Source organism: Chrysemys picta, chromosome 6 (genome assembly GCF_011386835.1).
Source record: "Chrysemys picta bellii isolate R12L10 chromosome 6, ASM1138683v2, whole genome shotgun sequence".
In the NCBI taxonomy this organism is placed as follows: Eukaryota; Metazoa; Chordata; order Testudines; family Emydidae; genus Chrysemys; species Chrysemys picta.
This window is the reverse complement of record NC_088796.1, coordinates 89,112,222-89,138,522: the sequence shown is the minus strand read 5'-3', so window position 1 is coordinate 89,138,522 and position 26,301 is coordinate 89,112,222. Positions and strand designations below refer to the sequence as shown.

At 41.2% G+C, this 26,301-nt stretch overlaps 2 protein-coding genes across 5 annotated transcripts in view; one reads left to right on the top strand and one right to left on the bottom strand.

The window, feature by feature from the left end:
* Nucleotides 1–413: 413 nt before the first annotated feature.
* On the bottom strand, nucleotides 414–18,119 carry LOC101953644 (iron-sulfur cluster assembly 1 homolog, mitochondrial). Its single transcript, XM_065599426.1, has 4 exons — nucleotides 17,927–18,119; nucleotides 9,642–9,695; nucleotides 4,335–4,440; nucleotides 414–2,761 (listed from the first exon to the last, which is right to left on the bottom strand). The coding sequence occupies exons 1-4, from the start codon at nucleotides 18,005–18,007 to the stop codon at nucleotides 2,613–2,615; spliced, it is 390 nt and encodes a 129-aa protein (XP_065455498.1). The 5' UTR covers nucleotides 18,008–18,119; the 3' UTR covers nucleotides 414–2,612.
* TUT7 (terminal uridylyl transferase 7) overlaps nucleotides 18,115–26,301 on the top strand; it is a 47,204-nt gene continuing 39,017 nt past the window's right edge. For 2 of the 4 annotated variants that reach the window (XM_065599425.1, XM_065599424.1), the window contains exons 1-2: nucleotides 18,115–18,250; nucleotides 20,305–20,822. In XM_065599425.1, coding sequence (XP_065455497.1) covers nucleotides 20,336–20,822 — 487 coding nt within the window. In that variant the 5' untranslated portion in view covers nucleotides 18,115–18,250; nucleotides 20,305–20,335. Of the gene's footprint in view, nucleotides 19,091–20,304; nucleotides 20,823–26,301 lie in introns of all 4 variants that reach the window. The other 2 variants (XM_005304304.5, XM_042854552.2) reach the window with 2 other exon arrangements.

Sequence of the window (26,301 nt, the reverse complement as noted above, 5' to 3'; positions counted from 1 at the left end):
ATTTTACAAGCCATACAATGTTATGCTATAACTGAGCTACTTGTATGAGCCTGAAGTGCTCATTTTTTACAGCTGTGCAAAACAAGAGTATTTAATGTTATCAACAGGCAGTTATTTATTACAGTTGAGAACTCTACATACAGTACTGCACACATTATAGGTGGACTGATTAACAAAACTATATTCATACATAAGTTACTAGCATTTACATAAATGTACTTTAATAGATTGTGCGTTAGGTGCTTTAGTAAATACGACAACTCTCTTCAAAGACTATTTCACAGAATATGAAAGTATAAACTTTCACTCACAGAGCATATACACGAACCCATGAATATGCAAAAGCCCTCAAGAACTCAAAAACAGAGTTAGAGTGAATACAGGGATAGCACTTTTACCAACCACCTGTTACATTCTTTTTTTTTTTTTTTTTTTTTTAATTTCCAGTAAGGAATAGATTTACAAATGAGAGAATTAGTCTATCATTGGGACTACTTTAGACATTAGCTCTACAATGCCACACAGACTTGATTTTTTTTGGCAGGAATGGAGGACTGTGGCATTAGAAATTCAAATCTACTGAGCCGGTTGTCATGTTTTCCCCATATACTTTGTTACTGTTCTATAACTACTATATATAATAATGCAACTATTTGTGTATGACAGTTGATAAAGGAAAACTCCAGTGTTTTTACATCAAAATTGCATACATTACAAAATAATTAAAATTCAAGTATGAATATTAATTAAGCAATACACGTGGAAGCTTCAACCTTCTATTCTTGTGGGCTGTGCTGACTACTGCAGGGAGGATGCCATAGATTTATCTCCTCCTCCCTCAACCAGTTCTAGCTGCATTTCCAGTCCCTCAACAGGTAACAGTCCACAGTTCTCCCTCTCAAGTACCAATAAACTGCTCTCCAGAATGAATCCACCCCTGGATAGTAAATCTCCAGGTTTTATGCCTTATTCAGTCCCATCTCCTTCCCCCACTCCAGCTCCTTCCTTATTTAAAGCCAGCATTCAGGTATTCCTTGTGAGCTCCCTTCCACCTGTCTCCTCTTCCCCCCCCCCCCCCCCAACTTTCAGCTCAACTACTCTAGTAACAATAGCTTCTTCCCCTCTCTACTCCTCCTGCAAGCTGCACAAGTGAGTGGCTTGGTGCATAGTGGCCACTTAAATTACTCTGGCTTTCCAGAAAGCCTGGAGAGATATTTACTGATACCTGAGTAGTTGGGGAGGAGGTGCTGAAGAATGATACATGTTGGGAAGATTGGTGTGTAGCCAGAAGGATCTTAATGTGCGAGAGGGAGATAAAACTAGTTTCTTTCTATCAAAGCAAATGGCTTCTTCCAAGCAATAAGTTTTTGTCTTCCCTTAAATTAATGCCTGGTGTCAGTTTAACAAAAAAGCTAATGTCATTGATTTTATACAAGTCAAAGATTCTGAGCTGTTTTTATAAACTACAGTGGAATTTTCCTTTTACAAAGTTACCTTCACCTCAAACAACTGTTGAACAGAATTTAGAGTCAACCTTATCAGGGAAAACCTAACATCTACTCAAGTTACCAATGAGGTTTCAGCTATGACAGAAAGTAAGTTGTGAGTATGACGACAGGAAAGTGACAAAATTCCTTCCACCATCATAAAACAATTTCCTTGTTGGGTGACCAGACAGCATAGGGGGAATACATACATGTACTGGGTTGGAAGCAGTTTAGGAATTTTGCTGTCTTGGTCAACTGGGGGAAAAGACAGATACATGGGATGTGGGAAAAGGAGGCCTGTGCACATTCTGCCTTAACATTCAAATGGTTGAAGATGTTGCATTATTCTGGAACACCACACTACTTGTCTTCCTGGCTGCAACAAAGAGATTTCCTTTCCTTGTAGCAAGCACAAACATTTATATAGGCACTAAAATAACTCAAAATGAAAGGGTGAGCATAACTTTGGAGACTTGAATTAGCTCATTCCACGATGTAGCCACAGTTGGTGACATAACGTATGAAAATTTTCGCACTAGAAAGTAGGATTTCCTCCCTCTTAGAACTTATTGATTTTTCTTTGCAAACAGATCACCACTAAATCCATAATCAAAGCATCAAGGGGTGAAGACATTGGAAACGTCTGTCAGATACATACCTTCTTTTGTGTGTGTGTTCTTTTTAAATGAGTATAAGTTAATTCTGAAACCTATTCATACATATACAGTCCTACCATTTTCTTCTAATTAAAGCAGAATGCACATGGAGTCTGTTCTTACACCACACAATTTTTGGGCGACTGGTAGCGGTGAAGGAGAGGGAAATGACAAGAAAAGGAGAAATATTGAGATTTATTTCCCATCACATATGAAAACACAGAAGTGCTACTGCACCTCGCTGTTCTTACTGTCTAGAGCCCAATTCACCCCAAATTACTGCATAAATACACCAGTGCTGAAATTTAACACACAGGTTACATTTCCAAAATGCATTCGCTTTATTTTCCTTAAAATGCAGCCACACGTTACAAAGCCTAAAAACCTGAAAAATGTGACAGCTTTAGAAAGTCACACAGATGAAGAAGTGTTTCATGGTGTTATAAGCCAAGATAATAGTCCTGAGATTTCAAATGTTAAAGCTTTCTCCACAGCCACATGTTCCTTTGATGTTTGGGTTATTGAAAACAAATTCACTGGATAGTTTGTCTTCTACATAGTCCATTTCAGTTCCTAGAAGTGTCAGCTGTGCTTTCTTTTCAATAAACACTCTGACTCCTTGAATGGGACACAAAAAAAAACAACTGTTATGTAATCTGACACAGGTCTTGTGTTACAGTACAATCTGGTAGATAACTGATATAAAACGAAGCTAAAAACTGAGGTCTGTCAGTGAAATGTGCTGCATTTTCTTATTATTTTCAGGATATTCATCATTTACTTGCCTCTGTTAAAGAACTCCAGTTGAGATTACTATCACTTGCTATCTGTAAATGGTTGAGTATTGATATTATGGTGTATTTATTTACACTTCATGAGGGGTCAAGCCAATGTAATTGTGTAACTGTGTGATAAAGTGCAGCTTTGACACTCCCACAGACTGGAATAAGATGTACATTTTTAATAGTGAGAGTAATTAACCCTTGGAAGAACTTAAAGGGCCATGGTGGATTCACCATCACTGACAATTGGATTTTTTTTTTAAAGACATATGATGTAAGAATTATTTTGGGGAAGTTCTATAGCCTGTGTTATACAGGAGGTCAGACTAGATGATCACAATGAACCCTTCTGACCTTGGTGTCTATGAATTATGTTCATTAATCCATTTCTACTGGGATTACTAACATTCCAAAGCTCTGCACTGCTTTCAAGCAGCTGACTTTTTAAAGAAAACCTGCCTCAAAAATATTTTATTTCCTTCTCAAATGGATTATCCTTCCCCTTGCCAAAGTTATATGGGTGAAGCTGAGTTACTAGCAATATTTAGTTCTGTACTAGGGAGAGGTGTAAGGTCCATCCAATATACTATAAAGTAAAACGATCAGGGCTAGGAATTAGTGCTTCTCAAGTCTTAATATTGGAACAGGCAGGATTTCCAGCTAACATACAGAAGTTTTACAGGCTGCAGGATGCTGAACATTAAGACTGCAGTTTTGATTTATAGACTATTTATGATTTCTCATTTTAATAAGCCAATTTGGCTTTGTAGATGAAAAAATACCAATAATGATGAACCCAAGAAGGGAATCCATTAGTTTATATAAAAGCAGTGTTTTTGGAAGGTCCTTTGTTTCATCTGAGTATATTCTGTGCCAGTGTATATCAATGTAACTCAGGGATGCAGCAACCCCAGGGGCCTGGAGCCAGCAAGGTTAGCCAAAAGAAGTAGGCTGTGCTGACAAAGAAGTGCTTGTGACAAAGTCTGCTGGAGGATGTGCTCCACCAAGCAACCTGCACAAGGAGGATCCTATGATACTCAAGCATTAACTTAAAGCTGCCACCCCACCACCAGATGTAAACATAGCCTCCCAGGCCCTGGAGAACTCCAACCCATGGTACAGCCTGGACATATGGTGGGGCGGGAAAAGGATGCAATTTGTACCCTCTGGGCTAGCAGTATTTAATTTAATCCAGGAAGTTTTAACAAGTGGGTACTTTTACAATGGAATCTAAAGTGACAGCAACAGCAATTCTTACTAGGGTATTCTCTCAGTAATTTCATGCAGCTAGTAAATTCTAGCCTGTCTCTACTCCATTATAGTTTGGAAGATCAGTAATCAAGTTATTCTGCACCTGCCCTCGCCACCTTTTTACTGCTTCAAATAGATAAAAACAAATAAACACTCACCATCTTGAACTACTTCTTCATCGGAGTCGCCTTTTGTTTTTGTATAGTCTAACGTGTATGAAAGTCCATTACACCCCCTTGTACGGACTCCAACTTTCACACCTACCTGAAATATAAGAGTTTTATTTAAATGTACAGTGTGCCAGCAGAGAGTTGGAAACTCAGTGCACGAATCAACTCGATAGCTACCATTCAATGTTTTCCCCCTGTCATCTAGGGTTAAAATTAGGATGAATTCATTTTAGGAATGAAGAGCCAAAATGTTTTGGGTTTCTTTTTTGGGGGGGGTGGAGGGGGTACAGACTGACTAGAAGAGTGAGTCGGAACTTTTAAGTTATAAAATGCATAATATATACTCAAACTGAAGCCTAACTCCTATGCACTACACTAGTACAATTTATACCTATAATTCTACACTAGTGGTAGTAATAGTGATGAAAATGTCAATGAAGCAGAGGCACTTCTACCATCATATTGTCAGGTTTAGCCTGAGCCCTGCTTCTACTACAAGTTCCATTCTACTTTTGCTATCACATGCAGTGTTGCAATGGTGGAAAACTACACATATAAGTTTTCCTATTGTGGACAAAGACCTACAGTATGTAAAAATAGCATTCTAATGTAATTCACTAGTAAAACTGTTGGCACCCTTGTAGGTGTTTGGTCTTATAAGCAGTTTGGATGAGAAAATCTTGCTTCAAAGCCAAATGGTTTTATGACTTCAAATGAGACAGTTTATGCTTATATAGTACTGTCAGTCCGCAACACTTTACAAACTTGAACACTCACTCATCATAGAAAGGAAGCCAGTTCTAGGGCTTAATGGGATGCATTCCAAATTCTCTCACCCGGCTCTCATCCGCCCCAGTAAAAATCACAGTACAGATCTTCTGCATGCCTGTTGCAATGAGTTGCAGGCTGGTGCTTACTTCTCCTCATTGTAGGAGCAATTGAAGCAATTTACGTAATGCTGGCAAGTTTGAGGCTGAGCCAAATACAGTTACATTTTCACAGCATTGCTATGCTGATTAGTGGAGAGAACCTCTATTTCACAGTATACTAAAAAGTTAGATGGGTTGCAATTTTCATTATCCATATTACCACTCAGCCCTTCCTATTTTTAAGATCTGCTCAACATTGACCCAGGAAGCCACACTGACTCATAATTCAGTCCAGGGATGGCCCATAACATTTTGGCACCTGAGGCGGGGAACTCAAATGACGCCCCATGCCTCCTTGCTTGGGCCAAAACTTTGAAAGGTCTCAATTCTGCCTTCTTCCTATTCTACTCCTCTCATGGTCCTGCTCTTCTACCTACCCCAATAAAGGAGAACTAACAACTTAAAATGCCTTGTTCAAAAATTTTAAGTAACATTTAACTTTCAAACGCCTGAACAGCAAATGTAACTTTTCTTGTCTGCATAGTAAACACTGGCATTTTTATCTTTCAAAGTGGTGCTTTCTGTGCCTTCTTGACTGCAAAGATTTGAACTGCTTCCTGAACGTCCACAGTCTGGGCCAGCTCATGTTCTATTGAGATGGTTGCAAGGCCGACCAGCCTCTCTGGTGTCATTGTGGAGCGTGTTAGGATATAGATATTCAGGCCTGTCTGTAAAGGCCTATACTTTAAGAATTTACGGGTATTCTTATCACTTAGCTAGTTATAGAGGTATAAAAGAAAGAATCAAAATCACTGGCTGTCTGTGAAAGGGCCTTCTCATACTGGGACAGTCTGAGGCTCTGTTCTTAGGCTAAGTAAGGCCTTTGGCTAAGCAGCAGAGGCAGCCATAAGCTGAGAAGTGAACGGTCACATCCTCACATTCCAAAACTAGTCACATTAAAATAAGGCAATCTGGGGCTGTTAGGAAGATGATCCGATCTATCACCTCCAGATAAAGGGAAAAGCCTAGAACATGTAAAAGAAAATTTAGTTTGATAGTTTTCTGTCTGGTAAGAACTCACTTATCAATAAACACAGCTGGAAAACCCTTATGTCTGTATAAATGTAGTTGTAAAACCCTTATTTCTGTATAGATGTAGTTGTGAAATCCTCACTTCTGTATTGTTTTGCACGTTTATTTGCATGGTCTCTGTCTGGTTCTGTAATTGTTTCTGTCTGCGGTATAATTAATTTTGCTGGGTGTAAACTAATTAAGGTAGTGGAATATAATTGATTAAATAACCATGTTACTGTATGTTAGGATTGGTTGGTTAAATTTCAGTAAAATGATTGGTTAAGGTATAGCTAAGCAAAACTCAAGTTTTACTATATAGTCTGCAGTCAATCAGGAAGTAAGGGGGGAATGGGAACAGGGAATGGGAAAAGGGATGGCTCTGTGGTGTCAGAGCTGGGAAGGGGGACACTGAGGAAGGAAACTAGAATCATGCTTGCTGGAAGTTTACCCCAATAAACATCAAATTGTTTGCACCTTTGGACTTCGGGTATTGTTGCTCTCTGTTTATGCGAGAAGGACCAGGGAAGTGAGAGGGTGAAGGAATAAGCCCCCTAACAGAGTGTAGATGTGTTTTTATTAACTTCAGCTTGGAGAAGCTGCGTTCTCCACTGGCAACTGTTACAGGAAGTGTTAGAAGTATGCGCAGAGCAACAAAAGCATTTGGAAAGAGGGTGGTCATCTTATTTGTGCACATATATTCCAGAACAGTCTTTGGAGTTGATCTTGCTGAAATGCATCTTGAAAGGGCTTTCAGTTCATCACCTAAATCACTCACATCAATATTGCGCATGTCATCATGTGTCAACATGGTCTCTAGTGCCCTGCATTGCTGGTGTAGGGCTTTTTCAGGTATAGTGAGGAATTTTGGAATATCATACAACATCCCAAATATACTGCTGTGTTCCTTGAGCTGCATGAAACCTTCTTCAACTGACTGTATTGCACAATCTAGCACTTGGTTAAAGAATTCAACTTTGAATTGTTGTTAGGAGTCTCTTATGGGATTAACCCGTGCCTCGTAATCAAAATGTCTTCTTCTTCGGTGACTCTTGTATTCTTGAATGGGTGGGAAAATAGCTTCAGTGTGCCAACTTCTGTGCACTCTTCAGAACGTTTTGAAATCCCTCATCTGACCGGTAAGACTGTAGGTATGACTTTGCTTTGTCCAGTTGTTCCATTGCTCCAGATATATCAAGGTCAACACCTTGGAGTCTCTTGCTTACAAACATTTATTTCAAACAGTATGTCATCCCACAACACTAAGCCACACAGAAATTTTAAGTTATGTATGTTTCTGGTGATTCCATTTCCCTCTGCCACTGTTCTCCCACAAACAGTTCCTGTCATAGCATTATCCTCCATAATGGCAACTATGGTATCATCTATCGTTCCAATTTGGTGTTTGATAGGCTTTATCGCCTCCACTCGACTTTCCCATCGTGTGGCACTCAGTGGTTTCAGTGTCAGAGAGGATGTTCCCATATGTTGCTTCAAAATTTGCCATCGATGAGCTGATGCAGAGAATTTTTCACTTGACCAGAGCTCAAAGAGCCAGGAAATACATTGATGCTTTGAATTACATTAAAATATTCAGATGCTGCATCACTGACCACCAAGTTCAATGAATGAGAACAGCATGGGACAAAAAAAGCTCGAGGGTTTAACTCTCGGATCCATGTCTGCACTCCTCTGTTCTTTCCTCTTATGTTGGCACCATTATCGTAGCCCTGACCTCTCAGGTCAGCTATCGCAATCCCTGTATTTTCCAGCTTTTTAAGAAGCACATTTGTCATACCAGCTCCTATAGTATCAGCAATGTCAAATTCTAGAAAATGCTCTCTGACAGTTACCACTGCGGGGACATTTTCACGAGGTTCTGTTGTTGTTACAAAATGCACCATTAAAGTCATTTATTCCGTATGGCTGATGTCAGGTGTGCAGTCCAGAATAACAGAGTAATATCTTACTGACTTCAAATTTGCCACAATCTTCTGTTTGACTTTTGTTGCCAGGAACCGTATGATCTCATTTTGAATTGTTTTTCCAAAGTAGTGGTGTGTGTACATTTCTTGGGTGGTGACTCTTCTTAGGTGACTCTTCCTAGATGCTCCTGGACTACAGCATCAAACTCAGCCATCAGCTCCACAATTTTAAGGAAGTTTCCATTGTTTGGCACATACAGCTGATCTGAAGTGCCACACAGTGCTAGGTTTTGGGTAGCAAGCATTCTCACAATGGCAATGAGCCTTTTCAGAACATTTTGCCAGTAAAGAGACTCTGATGCAATCATCTCTGGTGGCCTTTAACCTTAGTCTCATCTCAAGCTCTTTCCACTTATAGAATGCTCTCTGGTGATTTGCTGCCTTCTCATGGCATGCCAGATTTTTCCAGTCCTTTGTTCCTGTAGAACCCAATGTGGCTGGAACATTAGACTGTAAGAGTTTGCAACAAAAACAGTATGCAGCATTCTGGGTTTTTGAGTACATAAACCATGGCCTCTCCACTTTGTCACCATTGCAGATTTCACGCTTGTGTGTGTGATAAACAGAAAGTGAGAGAAGTAGTTGTGAGAGTGGCCCTGGTAAGAAGATAAGAGACAGACTTTCTTTTGGGCATAGTACTTGCTGGAGCAGACTTGGATCTCTGAGTAAGGAAAACACCTGCTGTTTGTTTTTACTGTGTTCAGAGAAACAGGACTTTGTGTACATTCTTGTAAATAAACGGGATCACACCAAAGAAATACCTGACTATTGGCATCAATGTCTTCTCCTAATGGAAACAAGCAAGGCCCCAAATACTGGCTAACCCTCAGGCCAGAAGGGGCAACATTATGTGGACATAACATACTTCACAACAGAATAACCCGCGTTGAGAAATTCTAAATTTTCATAAATTATTTGAAGAATACCTTCACATCAATAGTTGGAGATCTCTTGCCATACTAGAAAATCATTACCTTACTAGCATCAACAGATTAGACTAGTTTCATTAAAGTGGCAATATGGACATACTTTAAAATTTTGTTAAACCTTTAAGGAATGCATGCTGGAGTTTAATCTGTCTCAAAGATTATGACAGTTGACTTATTGTCCTTATGGTCATTTTCCCCCACCTCATTTGATTTTTGTATATGAAAATAAAGCTTGTTGGATAAATGCATTTATTAAAAAATAAAGGAAGATCTCATGTCTAAATGGTGTCCACAATGATTGTTTCAAGCTGTATTGTTTTACACTGATCACAAGTACTACACAGGACAGCTGCTAGTATAATAATAATTAAGAGTGCTCTTCATAAGGTAAGCTAAAAAATATTAGAATAGCATACAAGAATGCCTTCCATTTGTACTTACATGATCAGGTTTATCTTTAAGAAGCTGTTTTATCTTATGTACAGCTGACGGAGTCTGAAAAATAAAAAGATTTTATTAACTTTTCCTTGCTTTGAAAAATGTTAAAAGTTCTGAATAATATTCAGTCGTTTATTGCTTTTACTGTCCATTACAAATAAAAACTCAGTTTCATTCCAGCTTCACAGCTGTCAAGTTTTCACTTTAGCGTCTCCTCCCGCACATTAGAAATCCACCTCTCACATTGGAGTCACTAGTGAGAGTATAAACTAGCCATTCAACTTGTTGTGTTTTTACAATTAACACGCTAAATTGCATAATTTTAAGCTGTCTGTCAGACGTAGACTCAGGGCTTGTCTACACTTACCGGAGGATCACGCTGTGATGCATCAGTGGTTGATTTAGCGGGTATAGTGAAAAGCCGCTAAATTGACCGCCGATTGCTCTCCACTAATGTACTCCACCTGATTGAGGAGAGTCAACGGGACCCCATGGTAAGTAGATCTAAGCTACGTTGATTTGAGTTACGCTAGTCATATAACTCAAATTGCGTAGCTTAGATCAACTTTTCCCTTTAGTGTAGACAAGGTCTCATAGAATTAAACTGGTTAATGCACATGAGAATTTACGGAAAAGAGCAGAGTTTATAAATTAACTTCACCACAAGCTGAAAACATAATGTAAAGGGGATCAAATAACCCCCTGCTTCCCGCCAGACAGACTACACATTTGTAGATAATAAATGAATACATCACAGGAAGTTAGATTCTCTTTTTGAAAAATACAGTACTGAAAATTGAGAAACTTCTTGAGAAGCTCACCACAAGATTTTTTTGTTAAGTTTGCAACCATATACTGCAATATTGTACTCGTGCATAAAACCCAGAAAATGTTAGTATGCCTTCATTGCCCAACCTGAGTGAAATGTTAGAATAACTAAACATAGATCGTGAGACTGAGAATTTTGAAATTCTTTCAGTTTAAGATGATAAAATAAGTTTTCTTGTGTTATTAAATTATGATCTTTAATCTAATAGTGTTTCTATGAGAAGCTAGCCAGACTTTGGCTCTGCAGAAATCAGTTTTATCAAGGTCTAGGTGCCACAGAACTGGCTTCAGAAACAAATAAAGCCATCAAAAAAAAATCTACTTTATATACCTGCAAGTTGCCTGATGTTCTATCACCAGGGGAACACAAGAATTGCAGTACCAGAGACCAAACACACTTAGCTCAATAGCATGTCTCCCACAGTGAAGATTGGCAACTAATGCAAAGGAAAATATACGCCCTCATAATGGTATAAATCTACCATAAGAAAGCCAAAATTGACAAATGCATGCTCCCACTTATCAATGGTGATCAGGAAATTTCCATGGTGAATGGGGGCAGTTTCTACAGAAGTTCAGTTTTCATTAATAAATAAATAAAAATCTTGCTTCTATAATTGTGAAGATAACCTTCTCAAGTCGAAATAACTGTATTCTGATGCAGTTTTCCTTCTGCATCTGATAAAACCATCAGCTAAGTCTCATGTCCCGATCTTAGCACACAGCCCAAGCGAACAGATGCACTGAGGAGTTCTGAAGTTTAAACCATTGTGTGTCATAGTTCTGAGGGGTAAAACTATTACATCTATAATTTGTGATTTTTTAACCAATTCCTTCCAAGCCTGTCTCCCAAATCCTATATGCATTTGGAGTGTTGGCAGCTATTCAGATAAGTCTTCTGGATAATTTTTCCAGCTTAATCTATGTACTGAAGGGAAACTTCTTGACCCGAGCTGGAAATCAGTTTATGCCCCAATAATCCTTTGACTTCATATTGTATTCTTGCCAGTAACTGTCACAGATAACCACTAGAAAATTTTTATTTTGTGGGTTTGTTTTTTTAAATTAAAAGAGATACGTAAGGTTATGAGTGCAAGATAATTAAAGTAATGTTAAGGTTGAAACCTCAAATCACTCACCACACAAAAGGCAAGCTTCCTTCAAGACAATATCAATTTCCTCCAGAAACTCTGCAACATTAACAACCTCCCTCTGAACATCATCCTTGCCACCATGGAGGTCACCTCCGTACATGCCAACATCCCTCATCATAATGGCATTGCTGCCTATCTCAAATACTTACAAGAGAACTTACAACACTTGGATATCCACCCTAAACACATTGTCAAACTCACCCATTTCATCCTCACTCACAACTTCACATTTAATACCACACACTTTGTCCAAACCATGGGAACAGAAATGGGTACTAGGATGGCTCCCCAATAAGTCAACCTCTGCATGGGCCACCTTGAGGAAGCATTTCTGGAAAAATTAATCATGAAACCAACAATATACCTGAGATAGACTGATAATATTTTCATGTCTGGACAGAAGAGCTAAACTCCCTCAGATTTCCACCACAACTTGAACCACTACCACCCATCCATCAAACTCTCTGTAGAACACTCCCACATCAGCATCAACACTCCCACATCACTCCCCACACTAGCATCAACTTCCTGTACACCAGGGGTGAAAGTAACTTAAATTTCTTACGGTACGGTCGTATCACAACCCATCCCACCTCCACTCCTACACACTTTACTTCATAGATCCCTTTGCATAACTCTGATACAGTAGCTGTCCACTAGTTATATTCTAGAGTATTGGTAGTAGCTTTAAGGGTATGTCTACCTAGTTGACGTTAAAGCCATGGCAGCGCTTTAACGACGGCTATGTAGCTATACCCTTTTGTGGATGACTTTCAGCTTGTTCATTTGTTGAGGCCTGTGGGGTGTCACAGACCAGCAAACAGCAGCAAGCCCCTCCAGTGGGAAAGAGGTGCGAGATGGAGAAGTTTCAGCTGGGGCGCCAGATGCTGCAAAACCCAGCTTGTGCGCTGCCAAGCCCCACGCTTTGCCCCCCAGCCCCCTGCTTCTGGCATGCCACAGCTGCCTGCAACAGGGACTGCTGCAGAGACTCCCCCAAAGAGCCCGGACACAGAAGAAGGAAGGAGCGTCCCTGGCTCTGGTTCTCCCCGATTGTAGCCAGGTGAGCTTTCCCTCCCGCAGCTGGCTGAATAATGAATGAACACAAGGGCTGGAAGCAGAGCGCAGTGCCCTGAGCACCGAGCGCAAAGACACCCCTCCATCCTGCAGCGTGCACACAACACTTGCTCCCCAAGCTGCCTCGTCCCCCAAGGGCCCTCGCATGTGGATCTGCATGTTGGAGAGCAGGCAGCCCGCAGGAGAACCAGCCCAAGAGCAAATCGGGTGGGGAGCAAGGGGCTTTCTGCACAATCACACTCCTGGGTCCTGCTTGTATTGCACTCCTTAGACCCCCCCAGCCTGCTGCCTTTTGGCTCTCCTAATCTCCCAGGTCAACTCTGATTCCCCCTCCAACTACGCTTAGGGGTGGTTGGTTTGCTTGCAGAGAGGGATGTTTGCTGCAAACATGCGATTAATCAGATTTTTTGTTATTACTTTAGTTAAACCTAGCCTATTTTACCAATTGGTACTGAATGCTTCAGCCACTTTCTTACCGGTACGCCATATTGGCCTGTACCGGCTTACTTTCACCTCTGCTATACACCACTATTAGATTCAACAATTGAACCCTACAAACGACATTATACAAAAAACCCACGGATCACCACATTACGTCCACAGTTCCAGAAAAATCTGTTCTCTACAGCTAGATACTCAGATACCACAGAATATGCGATTAAGAGAAAGTCTCGGATACACTTCTTAACACACTTCAAACAAGGACACTCTACCAGAGAAGTAGATTGCACCATGGAAAAAGCCACCCAAATGCCCTGGAAAAAACCTGCTTCGATACAGAAAAACAAACAAGCCCAATGATGGCACACTGCTACCACCCCACACTGGAATCCATCTGGGGTATCAAATAATTATAACCCACATTTAATGGCCACCACATCCTGAAAGAAATCTTTCCCAACCACACTCTTGGCCTTCAAACACCCCGCAGGCCTCGCCAAGCTGGGTATCAGAAGCAAGCTCCTCACAGACCAGGATACACCAACTCAAAGTGGCACAAGAACTTACCACAACAACAGATGCAAAACTTACAGATATATCACCACTGCAATGATGATCAATTACTCCGCCCCCGAACACACCTTTCAAGATTCGTGGAACTACACATGCTTATCACAGTATGTGGTGTACATCCTCAAGCACATCAAATGCCCCAACAACTTGGGAGAAACCAGACAATTACTACTCTCTCGAATGAAATTTGCATAGAAAAATGATAAAAGACAAAAACACTACCACCCACGGGTAAACACTTTTCACTTTCAATATCTGTCCACAAAGGAAATCTGCACAATATCTTCAAAAGGCGAGCCTGGGAACTTAAATTCATAACTCTGCTAGACATCAAAAACAATGGATTCAACATGGACATTGTTGTAATGGGCCATAAAACCAATTTGTAACACCCATCTCCCCGCCTGCTCAACCTTAACTGCCCACTTCAAATCCCTTATGCATACCAATCTAACCCTCAAATGACCACTTTAAATGGCCTCTTGTGTTCTGCCATAAGTTTACCAATCTATCCCAACTTCTATTTAGCTCAGACACACTGATTTCCTTCCCCAGATCTGAAGGGCTCTGTGCAACTCAAAAGCTTGTACGTTCCACCAACTGAAGTTAATCCAATAAAAAAAATATTATCACACCTACCTTCTCACTCTCATAGTTGAAATTTAACATGAAAAAATGTCAGGCAATTCAAAGTTATGTTTTTCGAAAGCACTTGTATCTCACCTACTCTTTCTGTAAACTGTAATTTTTAGGACTGTTGATTAATCACAGTTAATTCATGTGATTCACTAAAAAAAATGAATTGCGATAAAAAACGTATCATGATTAATCACAGTTTTAATCGCACTGTTAAACAATAAAATACCAATTGAAATTTATTAAATATTTTTGGACGTTTTTCTACGTTTTCAAATATATTGATTTCAATTACAACACAGAATACAAAAGTGTACAGTGCTCACTTAATATTATTTTTATTACAAATATTTGCACTGTAAAATGAGAAAAAAAAGTATTTTTCAATGCATCTCATACAATACCATAATGCAATCTCTTTATCGTGAAAGTGCAACTTACAAATATAGATTTTTTTTTTTTTACATAACTGCACTCAAACAAAACAATGTAAAACTTTAGAACCTACAAGTCCCACTGAGTCCTACTTCTTGTTCAGCCAATCATTCAAACAAGTTTGTTTACATTTACGGGAGATAATGTTGCCTGATTCTTATTTAAAATGTCACCTGAAAGTGAGAACAGGCATTCATATGTCACTGCTGTAGCCATCACTGCAAGGTATTTACATGCCAGATATACTAAACATTCATATGCCCCTTCATGCTTCGGCCACCATTCCAGAGGACACGCTTCCATGCTGATGACACTCGTTAAAAAAATAATGCATTAATTAAATTTGTGACTGAATGACTTCGGGGAGAATAGTATGTCTCCTGCTCTATTTTACCTGCATTGTGCTATATATTTCATGTTATAATAGTCTCAGATGATGACTCAGCACATGTTCATTTTAAGAACCCTTTCACTGCAGATTTGACAAAATGCAAAGAAGATACCAATGTGAGATTTTTAAAGATAGCTACAGCACTCGACCCAAGGTTTAAGAATCTGAAGTGCCTTCCAAAATATGAGAGAGATGAGGTGTGGAGCATGCTTTCAGAAGTCTTAAAAGAGCAACGTTCTGAAGTGGAAACTATTAACACGAACCACCAAAAAAGAAAATCAACTGTGTGCTCCTGGCATCTGACTCAGATGATGAAAGTGAACATGTGTCATTCTGCACTACTTTGGATGGTTATCGAGCAGAACCTCTCATTAGCACGGATGAATGTCTTTTGGAATGATGGTTGAAGCATGAAGGGACATATGAATCTTTACAACATCTGGCACATTGCGACACCGGCTACAACAGTGCCATGTGAACACCTGTTCTCACTTTCAGGTGACATTGTAAACAAGAAGCGGGCAGCATTATCTCCCGCAAATTGTAACCAAACTTGTTTGTCTGAGCGATTGTCTGAAGTAGGACTGAGTCGACTTGTAGGCTCTAAAAGTTTTACATTGTTTTATTTTTGAATGCAGTTATTTTTTGTACATAATTCTACATTTATAAGTTCAACTTTAATGATAAAGAGATTGTAGTACAGTACTTGTATGAGGTGAATTGAAAAATAATATTTCTTTTGTTTTTTATAGCGCAAATATCTGTAATCAAAAATAAATATAAAGTGAGCACTGTATACTTTGTGTTCTGTGTTGTAACTGAAAGCAATATATTTGAAGATGTAGAAAACATCCAAAATATTTAAATAAATGGTATTATATTATTAACAGTACGATTAATCGCGCAATTAATCGAGATTATTTTTTTTAATCATGTATTTAATCACGATTAATGTTTTTAATTGCTTGCCAGCCCTACTAATTTTGTATTTCTTTATTTTTGGAGATGCAACACTTCAGATGTTAATATACTTTCCCTCTTTAATTCACAAGTGTCCAATTTTAAGTCTTACTGATCAGTTACCCTCAATAATAGCCTGTAGCATGTGAGTTAAGCATGTCATTTAATAATCATACTCCTTTTGCTGATTTTGAAGGCCAACTTCTACACTAAATTATCTGCATACAACCCCTGTTTTAGAATGAACATTTTTTTCTGTGTGTTTATTTTGTTGCTCTTTTGACTGGGAGGTTGACAGTCAAAGTTCAGTGGCTGGTTTGATGACATTAGTCATGGTTTCTCACTGAATAGCGAGGACTGTGTGAAGGTCGTCATCTTTCACCTTCCCAGAAGGCCGTGAAATGGCTGATGGACCTACAATTGTATTAATAGAAGGTTGCTCTGAAGATGCCATGCACGAGAGAGAAAGAGAGAGAGAGAGAGAGAGAGACTGGGCAATGAAGGGCAGAATTAGGTCCTAACTTTGCTTTTTTTTTTTAATCCATCAAGTGCCACCCTTTATACGGTGGGGGAGAAGGATACATAAGAACATCTAAGTAGGCCTCTGTCTCTTTCATTTCTATCATTGGTCTTCTTACTATTGTCTTTTCTAAAGAAAGTAGTCCTCGTATCAGAAGCCCCCTCATTCACAAGTGTGCCTGCTCATTTCAGTGCCCTTCTCTGAGCCTTATTTCTGCATTTTTAGATGAGGACATGCCATAGAGATTCATTCTGACATGACATCAAAAGAAAAAAAGCAACTGGCGGTCATAAGCATAAATCTTACCTATTTATACACTTATATGTACACATGCAAACACATTACAAGCAGTTCAATAGGGGCCTTAGTCGCATACAGCACAAGGAAAGTACCCTTAACGTAAAGTGCCCCATGTAAACCAGGGGCCACTTGAGAGGTACATTTCTAGAGGGCAATCATGGATTAAAAAAATCTTGACTGTACTTTGTGCAGATGGGTAGAGAGAAATGCAGGGCTGACCTGTGCTAACATTGGTACAATTGACTTACCACCACCACCACCACAGCTTCGGCGACATCCCTGTATGGCTGAGTAGGTGGCATCATTTGCTAGAGATTCTTGAATTGTTACTGCAGGCAACAATTTTGCCAACTCCAAACATTCAAAATAGTGAGTCAGTCTCGTAAAAATCACAAGACTGGTTTGAAATTTGAGGTTTAAAATATACACTTGTACATGTGTGTGTATTTCGTTACAGGGATCTTTTTGTGCGTCTTCTGGTTCCCGAGCCCTTACCGTGCGTTTACTTGCCCCTTTCAAGCTTTCCTGCATAACCACGAGAGGTGACAGCTCCTTTAAAGGTAAGTGAAAGCCAAGAGTCTCGTGTAATCTCCTGATTCCAGGAGCAGGGGCTTTACGGGAAAACATCAAATATCGCCAACCTCGCAATGAAACCTTGACAGTCGGCGACCCAGGATTCATCCCAGCGCGCCCGCCACAGCTCTCGCCTGCGACCCAACCGAGAGCGCTGGCCAGGCCCGCAGGCGAACAGCCCGCCCGGAAGGGGCTCCGGTCATTTGCTCCCTCGTGTCAGGAGACCCCCCCGGACTGCTGCTCAGTACAGGCCCTGGAACCGCCCTTCACCGCGGCAGGGGTCTGGACAGCCTCGCCCGGAGACGCGCCCCACACCCCGCCGGGCAGCCACCCCGCGGCCCCGCAGACCTGGCCCTGGGGCTAACAGCCGCCGCGAGCGCGGCGCACCCCCCGCGATACTCACCAGAGTAAGGGCGGCCCGGGTGGCCTGTATCTTCCTCTTGCTCACGGCCCGGACCGTGGCTCTGACCACCGAGGAGGCCATTCCGCCCCTCAACCCCGTCCTCTCCTGTTGTCCATGGGCACAGGGCAGTGCGTTCTACTTTGCCTCTAGTGTCATGGCGGCCGGAGTGTGATGTCATCGCTGCGCGCCGGGTAGGTTGAGGTGCGTGATGACGGAGGGGGAGCGTTTCCGGAAGGGCTGCCCGGACGGGTTTGTGCAGGACTTCAGGCGCTTCCGCCTCGAGTCGGCACAATGAAGAGGGAGCAATAACCGGAAGAGCCGAGGGTGAGTGTCGTTCCCGGGGCCGCAGCTCTGCTCGAGCCCTTCCCACGACCCCTTCGCGGCTGTTGGGCTCCCGAGCCTGACCCCCCCCCCGGCGGTGACCGCGGAGCAGCTTCCCCCACCCCCTGGCCTTATGTCCCTACTCCCCCTCCCCCCTGCGGCCCGGCCTGTCTCGCTGCCCCGCGGCTCCTGGCACTCCCCGGGGAACCCCGTGCCGGGGCAGGCACGGGAGGAGGGGCTGGGCCCCTGAGTTCCTGCCAGCCCCTCGTCCCCTGTTGCTGGCCCGGCCTCTTGACCCTAGCGGGCGGTAGTTGTGCGCTGCGGGGAACGGCTCGCTGCCGGCCCGGTGAGGTGCCTCACGGGTCGGCAGTTCGCAGCGCGAGTGTCTGGGACAGGGCCGCCCGCTGCGAGCGGGGCTGGCGTATCCGCTGGCCTTGCTGGAGCCCGTCAGGTCCTGCGGGGGCGGGGAGGATGGAGAGTGAACCCGAACGCGGGCGTGCCCTGCCAGGAAGGCAGCAGCGGCTTGACAGCTCAGCCTCGTAATTCCTGCCTAAGTGTAGGGCAAACCCCTCCTGTACTTTGACTCTCAGCTTCCTCCTGTGTGTGGTGCATTTCATAATCTCCCCTGGTTGGATGTGTATTTGGGTTTTTCTGGGACAACTATAAAACATGTTGCTAGATCACTAATATATAGTTGTATGGCTGATTCTTTGTTAATCTATGGAGTGTGTGGAAAGTTATTTTGAAGGGTGTAAAACTCTCTTTTTAGCCAGTAGCCTGGAGCAATTGTGGAGCTCCACAACACTGTGTAATCATGGATTTAGTATCAGTACATCCATCTAGGTATTCACCTAATTTATTATGTTTTAATTTTAAGTGCAACGTCTGTGTGGTTTAGACCACTTCATTTGAAAATAACCTATTTTATTTATAGAAAATTTCACAAAATATATGAGAGAGAGAGAGAGAATTCAAGACTTTGTGTCAGATGTACACAGGTATTTAGGTACCTAAAGATGCAGGTGTAGGGCCTAGTAGGATTTATGAAAGCATTTCAGCAGTTAGTCCCAATTAGGAAGCTAACTCACTCAGGGTACATCTGCACTGTGATAAAAGACCCATAGCATGGCCACAGCTGCTCTTGCAGCTCAGCCTGCAAGGGTATGAAATTGCAGTGTTCGCAAGCAGGGTGGGGGCTCAGAGCTCAGGTTCCAGCCTGGACATTTATACTGAAATTTTTAGCCCTGCGACCTAAACTTTGCAAGCCTGAGTTAGCTGACCTAGGGTCTGTGAGTTAGTGCCTCAGGTTTTTTTATTGCAGTGTAGACATAAGGTTAGGTGCCTCATTGGATTTTTCAAAAGTGCCTGTCTGAATCTTTAGGTGTCTATATATATCTTTGTACATTTAGCCTTTTCTTCCTCTATGTGTGTGCTGCTGAATCTAAATCTAATAATTTTCAGTTGGGTGACATGTTTTGTTTACTCATCCCTGGGTTTAGCCCTTCAAAATGTTGTCTTAAATTTGAGTTAAAGCTGGGGCGAGGGGGGGATTGATGACAGGCACAGTTCAGTTTCAAATTAAATTAGTAGTATTGGTTTGATACAGAATAAAGAAATACAGTAAAAAGAAAATGCAAATGCTTGACATTTAGTGATATAGATCTTATTTGTGGATTTATCACCAAAAGCAAAAGGGGGGGTTGGGGAAGGGTGGATAGGTCAAAACAAAAAAGTTGATTGCTAATTTGAAAAAAAACATTTTGTTTCAAAACGAATGTTGAAATAAAATGTTTCATCGTGTCCAAAAAATTTATTTTTTGATTAAAACTATTTACCATATTTGCAAATAGTTTTGGTGCCCTGATATATTCATATTTTGGTAAATTTACCACTTGTTGGGGGAAAGAAATTGCCCAGCTCTAGTCTTTATATGATGTGCAAGGTGTACTGAGGAAAACCATGAGTTACTCATTTGCTAAACCTGTTACATTTTTATTCCTCTTTAATCTGTTGTTAAACAGTTGATTATTTAAAATTACCTTCTTCTTTTTTTCCAGGTGCAAATTATTATATTGAAAATCAATTATAATGGGAGATGCTGCAAAAACTTGCTTTGCCAAAAGAAAAAAGGAGAGGGGAGTTCTAGATGAAGAGGAATTGAAGAGGAACCCTTTACAACAGGACTATCACCCCATGGAGGATTATGGACATGGCAAAAAAATAGATATGGGCTTTCCGAAGAAAAAGGGATCACAAGGTCACTGTGGAAACAGTCCCAGAAAAGGACCACATAGTATTCTGAGTAGCTCAAATTCTTTTAAAAACATGGGTCACAACCAAGGGGTAAGGATAAATGATACCCAAAAAGACCAAATTAAGAAATGGATATCCGATGACCATCGTGGCAATTCAGACAGCTGGAGAGAGTACAAATCTACAGTTGGGATTCCTGTGCTTAACAGGACAAGAAAAGACTCTTTTCATGAGGTAGAAGGTGCAGGAAGCAGAAATGTCAGAAGACAGCTTCAGAAAGACTTAAATGAAGAAATGTCAGACACACAGAAAGGAAACTCTGGTAATGAACACATTTTTTTACATAGTTTTTAAAGTAAAATCGATTACTGTGTGCTTGTCTGGAAAGTACAACTTTAAGGTTCACTGTTAATGCAAAAAACTAAATAAAACTATTTCTGTTCTTAACACTTCTATCTTGCAAAGTATCGACTGTACTCAATGGCAGCATTTTAAGCAATATTGTTACAATATTTGATACAAAGATTGTTTTTATAAACTGGTTGTACTATGAAACCATCTTGTTGGTTTGATAAATTAATCACTTTATAAACTTTAGACAAGTATATAATAACAGCAAGTGTGATGTCCCAGTCTTCAACTTTAATATTCTGCATTTTTCCAAGCTACAGCTCGATATAAATCTCTCCAATCTTTAGGCAGTGTTGAAGAAGTTGCACAAGTGATTGACGTTACTTGCTGCAAGACCATATGGTAAATTTACACACAACTTGTTCAGTAAATTAGCTAAAAAAAGTGAAAAGGAAATGGGAATAAGACAACATGGAAAATAGCTAACTTAATGTTATCTTCTCATGCAGGTAACTTCTGTACATGTTTCAATCTGTAACTTTAAAATAAAACTATAAAAGTCTTACACTATTGTGTAAAATAGGAAGTTGTCATGGGGGGGAGGGGGCTTATTCTGATTTGAATAGGAACTTTTCCTCTGTGAGGAGAGAAGAATAAGATCCACACTATAGAGACATATTCACCAATCTTGGCATAAAGTGTCCTGATAGCATAGTGACCTTCAAGTAGAGAAGTACTAAATTGATGGTGAGACACTGTAAACCACATGCTTAGAAAGGTTTTAGTTTTTTAAAAAGAACAATGAGTGACTGACTTGTCTCTCTTCTTCCTCTGCTGCCCCTCCTCGCCCCAAAAAGGGTGAGGAATGTATTTTTTTTCCTTGTGCTAAACCTTGTAAAGTTTAACTATGCTGACGGCTGCTATCTAGATGTTGTCTTTTGTTAAACTTCCTTGAGAACAAATGGATATAAACTGGCCGTCGGGAAGTTTAGGCTTGAAATTAGACGAAGGTTTCTAACCATCAGAGGGGTGAAGTTCTGGAACAGCTTTCCGAGGGAAACAGTGGGGGCAAAAGACCTCTCTGGCTTTAAGATTAAGCTTGATAAGTTTATGGAGGGGATGGTTTGATGGGATAACGTGATTTTAATCAATAGGTCAATAATGTGCCATCACTGGTAATTAGTAACAATGGTCAATGATGGGATATTAAAAGTTACTACAGAGAACTTTTTCCAGAGGGTCTGGCTGGAGAATCTTGCCCAAATGCTCGGGGTTCAGCTGATTGCCATATTTGGGGTTGGGAGGAATTTTCCTCCAGGGTAGATTGGCAGAGGACCTGGAGGTTTTTCACCTTCCTCCGCGGCATGGGGCAGGGGTTGCTTGCTGGGCAGGGGTCGCTTTCTGGAGGATTCTCTGCGACTTGAAGTCTTTAAATCATGATTTGGGGACTTCAACAGCTGAGTCAAGGGAGAGAATTATTCCAGGAGTGGGTGGGTCAGCTTTTGTGGCCTGCATCATGCGGGAGGTCAGACAAGATGATCATAATTTCTGACCTTAAAGTCTATGAGTCTATGTAAAGATTTGCAGTGCCATTGCACAGTGCTAGCGAGTGAGAACTAGAATAGCTTGATAAAAGGGGAATTTTGTTAAATTGGTATATGATAGCATTTTGTGTCTGGAGATATAAATGAGGTGACTGGCAATATTAGAACATGAGAATGGCCATATTGGGTCAAACCAATGGTTTATCTAGCCCAGGATCCTGTCTTCCAACAAGTGGCCGGTAACCAGGTGCTACAGAGGGAATGAACAGAACAGGGCTATTATTGAGTGATCCATCCTCTGTCCTTCAGTCCCAGCTTCTGGCAGTGAGAAGTTTATGGACACCCAGAGCCTGGAGTTGTCCCTGACCATTTTTGCTAATGGCCATTGATAGACCTAGTCTCCTAATTCTTTTTGGAAGCCAGTTATACTCTTGGCCTTTGCAACATCCTCTGACAAATTCCACAGGTTGACTGTGCGTTGTGAGAAGAAATACTTCCTTATGGTTGTTTTAAACCTGCTGCCTTATTTTCATCGTGTGACCTCTAGTTCTTGTGGTATGTGAAGGGGTAAATAAGACTTCCTAATTCACTTTCTTCACACCATTCATGGCTTTATATATTTATATCCTCACTTAGTACTTCAGTATAGGCAAAATTCAAGATGATGAATACAGGTATTGAGAGGGTTTAATGAGGTATTGGTAAGAGAGAAATGGAACAGTAATGGAAGAACTAAAGAGAGAAAATATGGAGGAAAATGAGAAGTGAGGAAGAAATAAAGGCCATTTGACATTTAGCAGGATGATTAGGAACATTAATACAGAAAAGGTCAAAAGAGAATTCTTTGAGTTGTTGAGGTTGTGTGTGGGAGGGAGAAGGGGTGTCATTTTTGTTTCTTCATTTAAATTGGATATTTGTCTTCTGTCCTTCAACTGAAACTGTCTTCCAAATATTTCAAGAAAAATCATACTTATACCATAAAACAAATGCATAAATCAGGGGTTCTCAAACTGGGGGTTGTGACCCCACTGGGGGTCACAAGGTGGTTACAAGGGGGTCGCGAGCTGTCAGCTCGGTGGGGCTGACATCCCCAAACCCCCATTAAATTACCTCCCCCCATTTTTAATTTATAGGGAGGGGTCACAGTTAGAGGCTTGCTGTGTGAAAGGGGTAACCAATACAAAAAGTTTGAAAACCACTGGCATAAATAATCTGTAACAAATTGTTTCCTGTATGAAAGCTTTAAATATGGTACTCTACAGTTAGATAACTTTAACACTAGTTGACAACAGTCCATCTTGAGGTAGACTTGGCTTTGACTCTCAGTCCCTGTGGCACACTTCAGCTGTGTCTACACTTAAAATGTGGCAGTGGCACAGCTACAGCACTTCAGTGTAGACACTTGCTGCAGCGATGGGAGGGGTTCTCACATCTCTGTTGTTAATCCACCTCTCTGAGAGGCAGTAGCTAGGTCAAGAGAAGAATTCTTCCATTGACCTACCGCTGTCTACTCCAGGGGTTAGGTCAGCATAGCCACATCTCCCAGGGGTGTGGATTTTTCACACTCCTGAGAGACGTAGCTATGCCGATCTAAGTTTCCAGCGTAGATCAGCCCTTAAGGACAACTAAGGACAACTAAGTTTTTATTACATCTCCCCATCCCTTCAACTCCTTCACTCAGTCAACTGCCATAGAACCTCTGGCTCCCATGTTCCGTCTGGTAGCTGCTCAAGCACCGTCTCTGTCTTTTACTAGAGGCGCTGTTGTTTGCCTCATTGCGGCTGGTTAAGCAGAACTGAACTGAGGGCAACCCGTAATGAATAAGTGAACCAGGTTTCAAGATTGAAGCTTAATCTAGGGCACTAAGGGTATGTCTGTACTGCCAAAGAAATCCTGCAGCAGCAAGTCTCAGAGCCCAGGTCAATTGACCCGAGCTGTTGCTACGGGGCTAAAAATAGCAGTGTAGATGTTCCCACTGAGGCTGGAGCCTGGGCTCTGAAACTCAGCAAGGCGGTGGATTACAGAACCCGGGTTCCAGGCCAAGCAAGAACATCTACATTGCTCTTTTTAGCCCCATAGTGTGAGCTTGTGTCAGTTGCCCTGGGCTTTGAGACTGGCTGTTTTTTTGCAGTGTAGATGTACCCTGAGCCTTTTGGTGGCTTCTTATGGAAATTCATAGCTTATATTTGTAAGCTTATATCCTCCTGTACTTGACCGATACTGAATGAGTATACAAATTTAAATATACCAGTTAAGTGGGACTATGCAGATCAAGTCACTGTATTAGATTTTCTATTCATTAAGCAGTAATTTCAGGCCAAGTGTTAAGAGGATAGAATATTCAGATTGTGAGAGATTTGGTGGTGTAAGCTTTTTTGTTTCATTTTTAAGAACTAAAGGAAAGCTGATACAGTGAGGACATGGGATGAGTTGCTTCTTATACTCTGTTTAAATACTTAGTTTACCATTTAGTTGGTCTCAACCAATATTATAGCTATCAACTAATGATAGGAGTTTTTACTCACTTTGCATATTGTTTTATAAACAGCTATTTCAGTGCTCATAAAAATTAGTATTAACTTATGATGAGCAGCAGAATTCGATGCATTGTCACTTGTTTGATATCCAAATTTTATTAATCAGAGCATTTATATTGATCATGGAGAGGGAGAGTTCTGTAAGAGCATAACGACAGGACTATTGCAGAGCTCAAATGTTTTACTGCCATTAGCTAAAGAGTCAGTATGAAAGAATGGCAGGGAGGGGGTGACACCGAGTAAGTCAAAGTGGGGAAAAGTCAGTCAGAGTTCCTTCTCTACCTTTTTGCTTTCTAGCAGAGTACTATCTGGGCCTAGACCCTGCTTGCTCATTCCCTTTTACTATCTGCTTCTGGCTGGTAGGTACCAGATAAATTTGAAGGACACCTCACTAGCCTGCTGCTGGTAGGGAGAAAACGCACACTCTACCCAGCCTTGTTGCAGCTATGTGGAGATGGGGGTCTCTGCTCCTCTAGCCTTACTCCAGCCTCTTGTCTGCTGCAAGAATGGTGGGTTGTGTGGGTCTGCTTTTGGGTGTTGAGTTATACTTGCAGCCTCTGGTCATAGCTTTCTCTAAATGGCAGCTGAGTGAAATTTACATTATTCTTGTCAGTTACGCTGCTGCCCACAGGGTTCTGAACAGTAGCATTAAAGCTACATACATGGTGGTAAAGCAGGACTCCCAAAAGGATTAGAAACTTAAGATTTTATTGTTTTAAAGTTGAGCAGACACTGATGGTTTAGACCGCTTGCTTCCTAGGAATATTTCCTACTTGCTATTGGCATGAGGGTGGTTAGATTTTTCCAAGTTTTTACTTATTTATTGGCTATTGAGAGGCTTCTAAACAAATCTCGCATTGGTGAATTCTTAGAGTAGCTGGAACTATTGTTAATTTTGAAACTGTGATTCACATGCTCTTTAGCAGTGTGTAAAAGTCTTCTGGCCCCTCTCCCATCACTTTCTGCAGGATTTTAAGTTTAAAAAAAAAAAAAAAAAGTTTTTAGCCCATGATGTAAACAGATGCAGTATTATCTTCCTCAGTTTGCAGGGAGAGGGCTCTGTTGCTGGTAGCTTTGCCAAGCTATGGAAGAGTGACACTAACAAGGCTGTGATCAGTTTCATGGCTGCCTGTCAGAACCTTGAGATCCAGAGTTTGAAAACTCCCTTGAACCGAATGAATAGATATTTTGACCAGGTGAGTGGACTGAGTCAAGCTAGAGAGCTACTGGCTTGTTTTCTTGAGAGGGAAGAGAAGAAAGGTGGCCACTAAGCTGCTGTTGAATTCACAGGCTCTGAAGCCTAAGGAGTGGAGTGGGTTTCAGAGCCCAAGCTCCAGCCTGAGCCACAACTTCAAAGTGCTGTCTACAC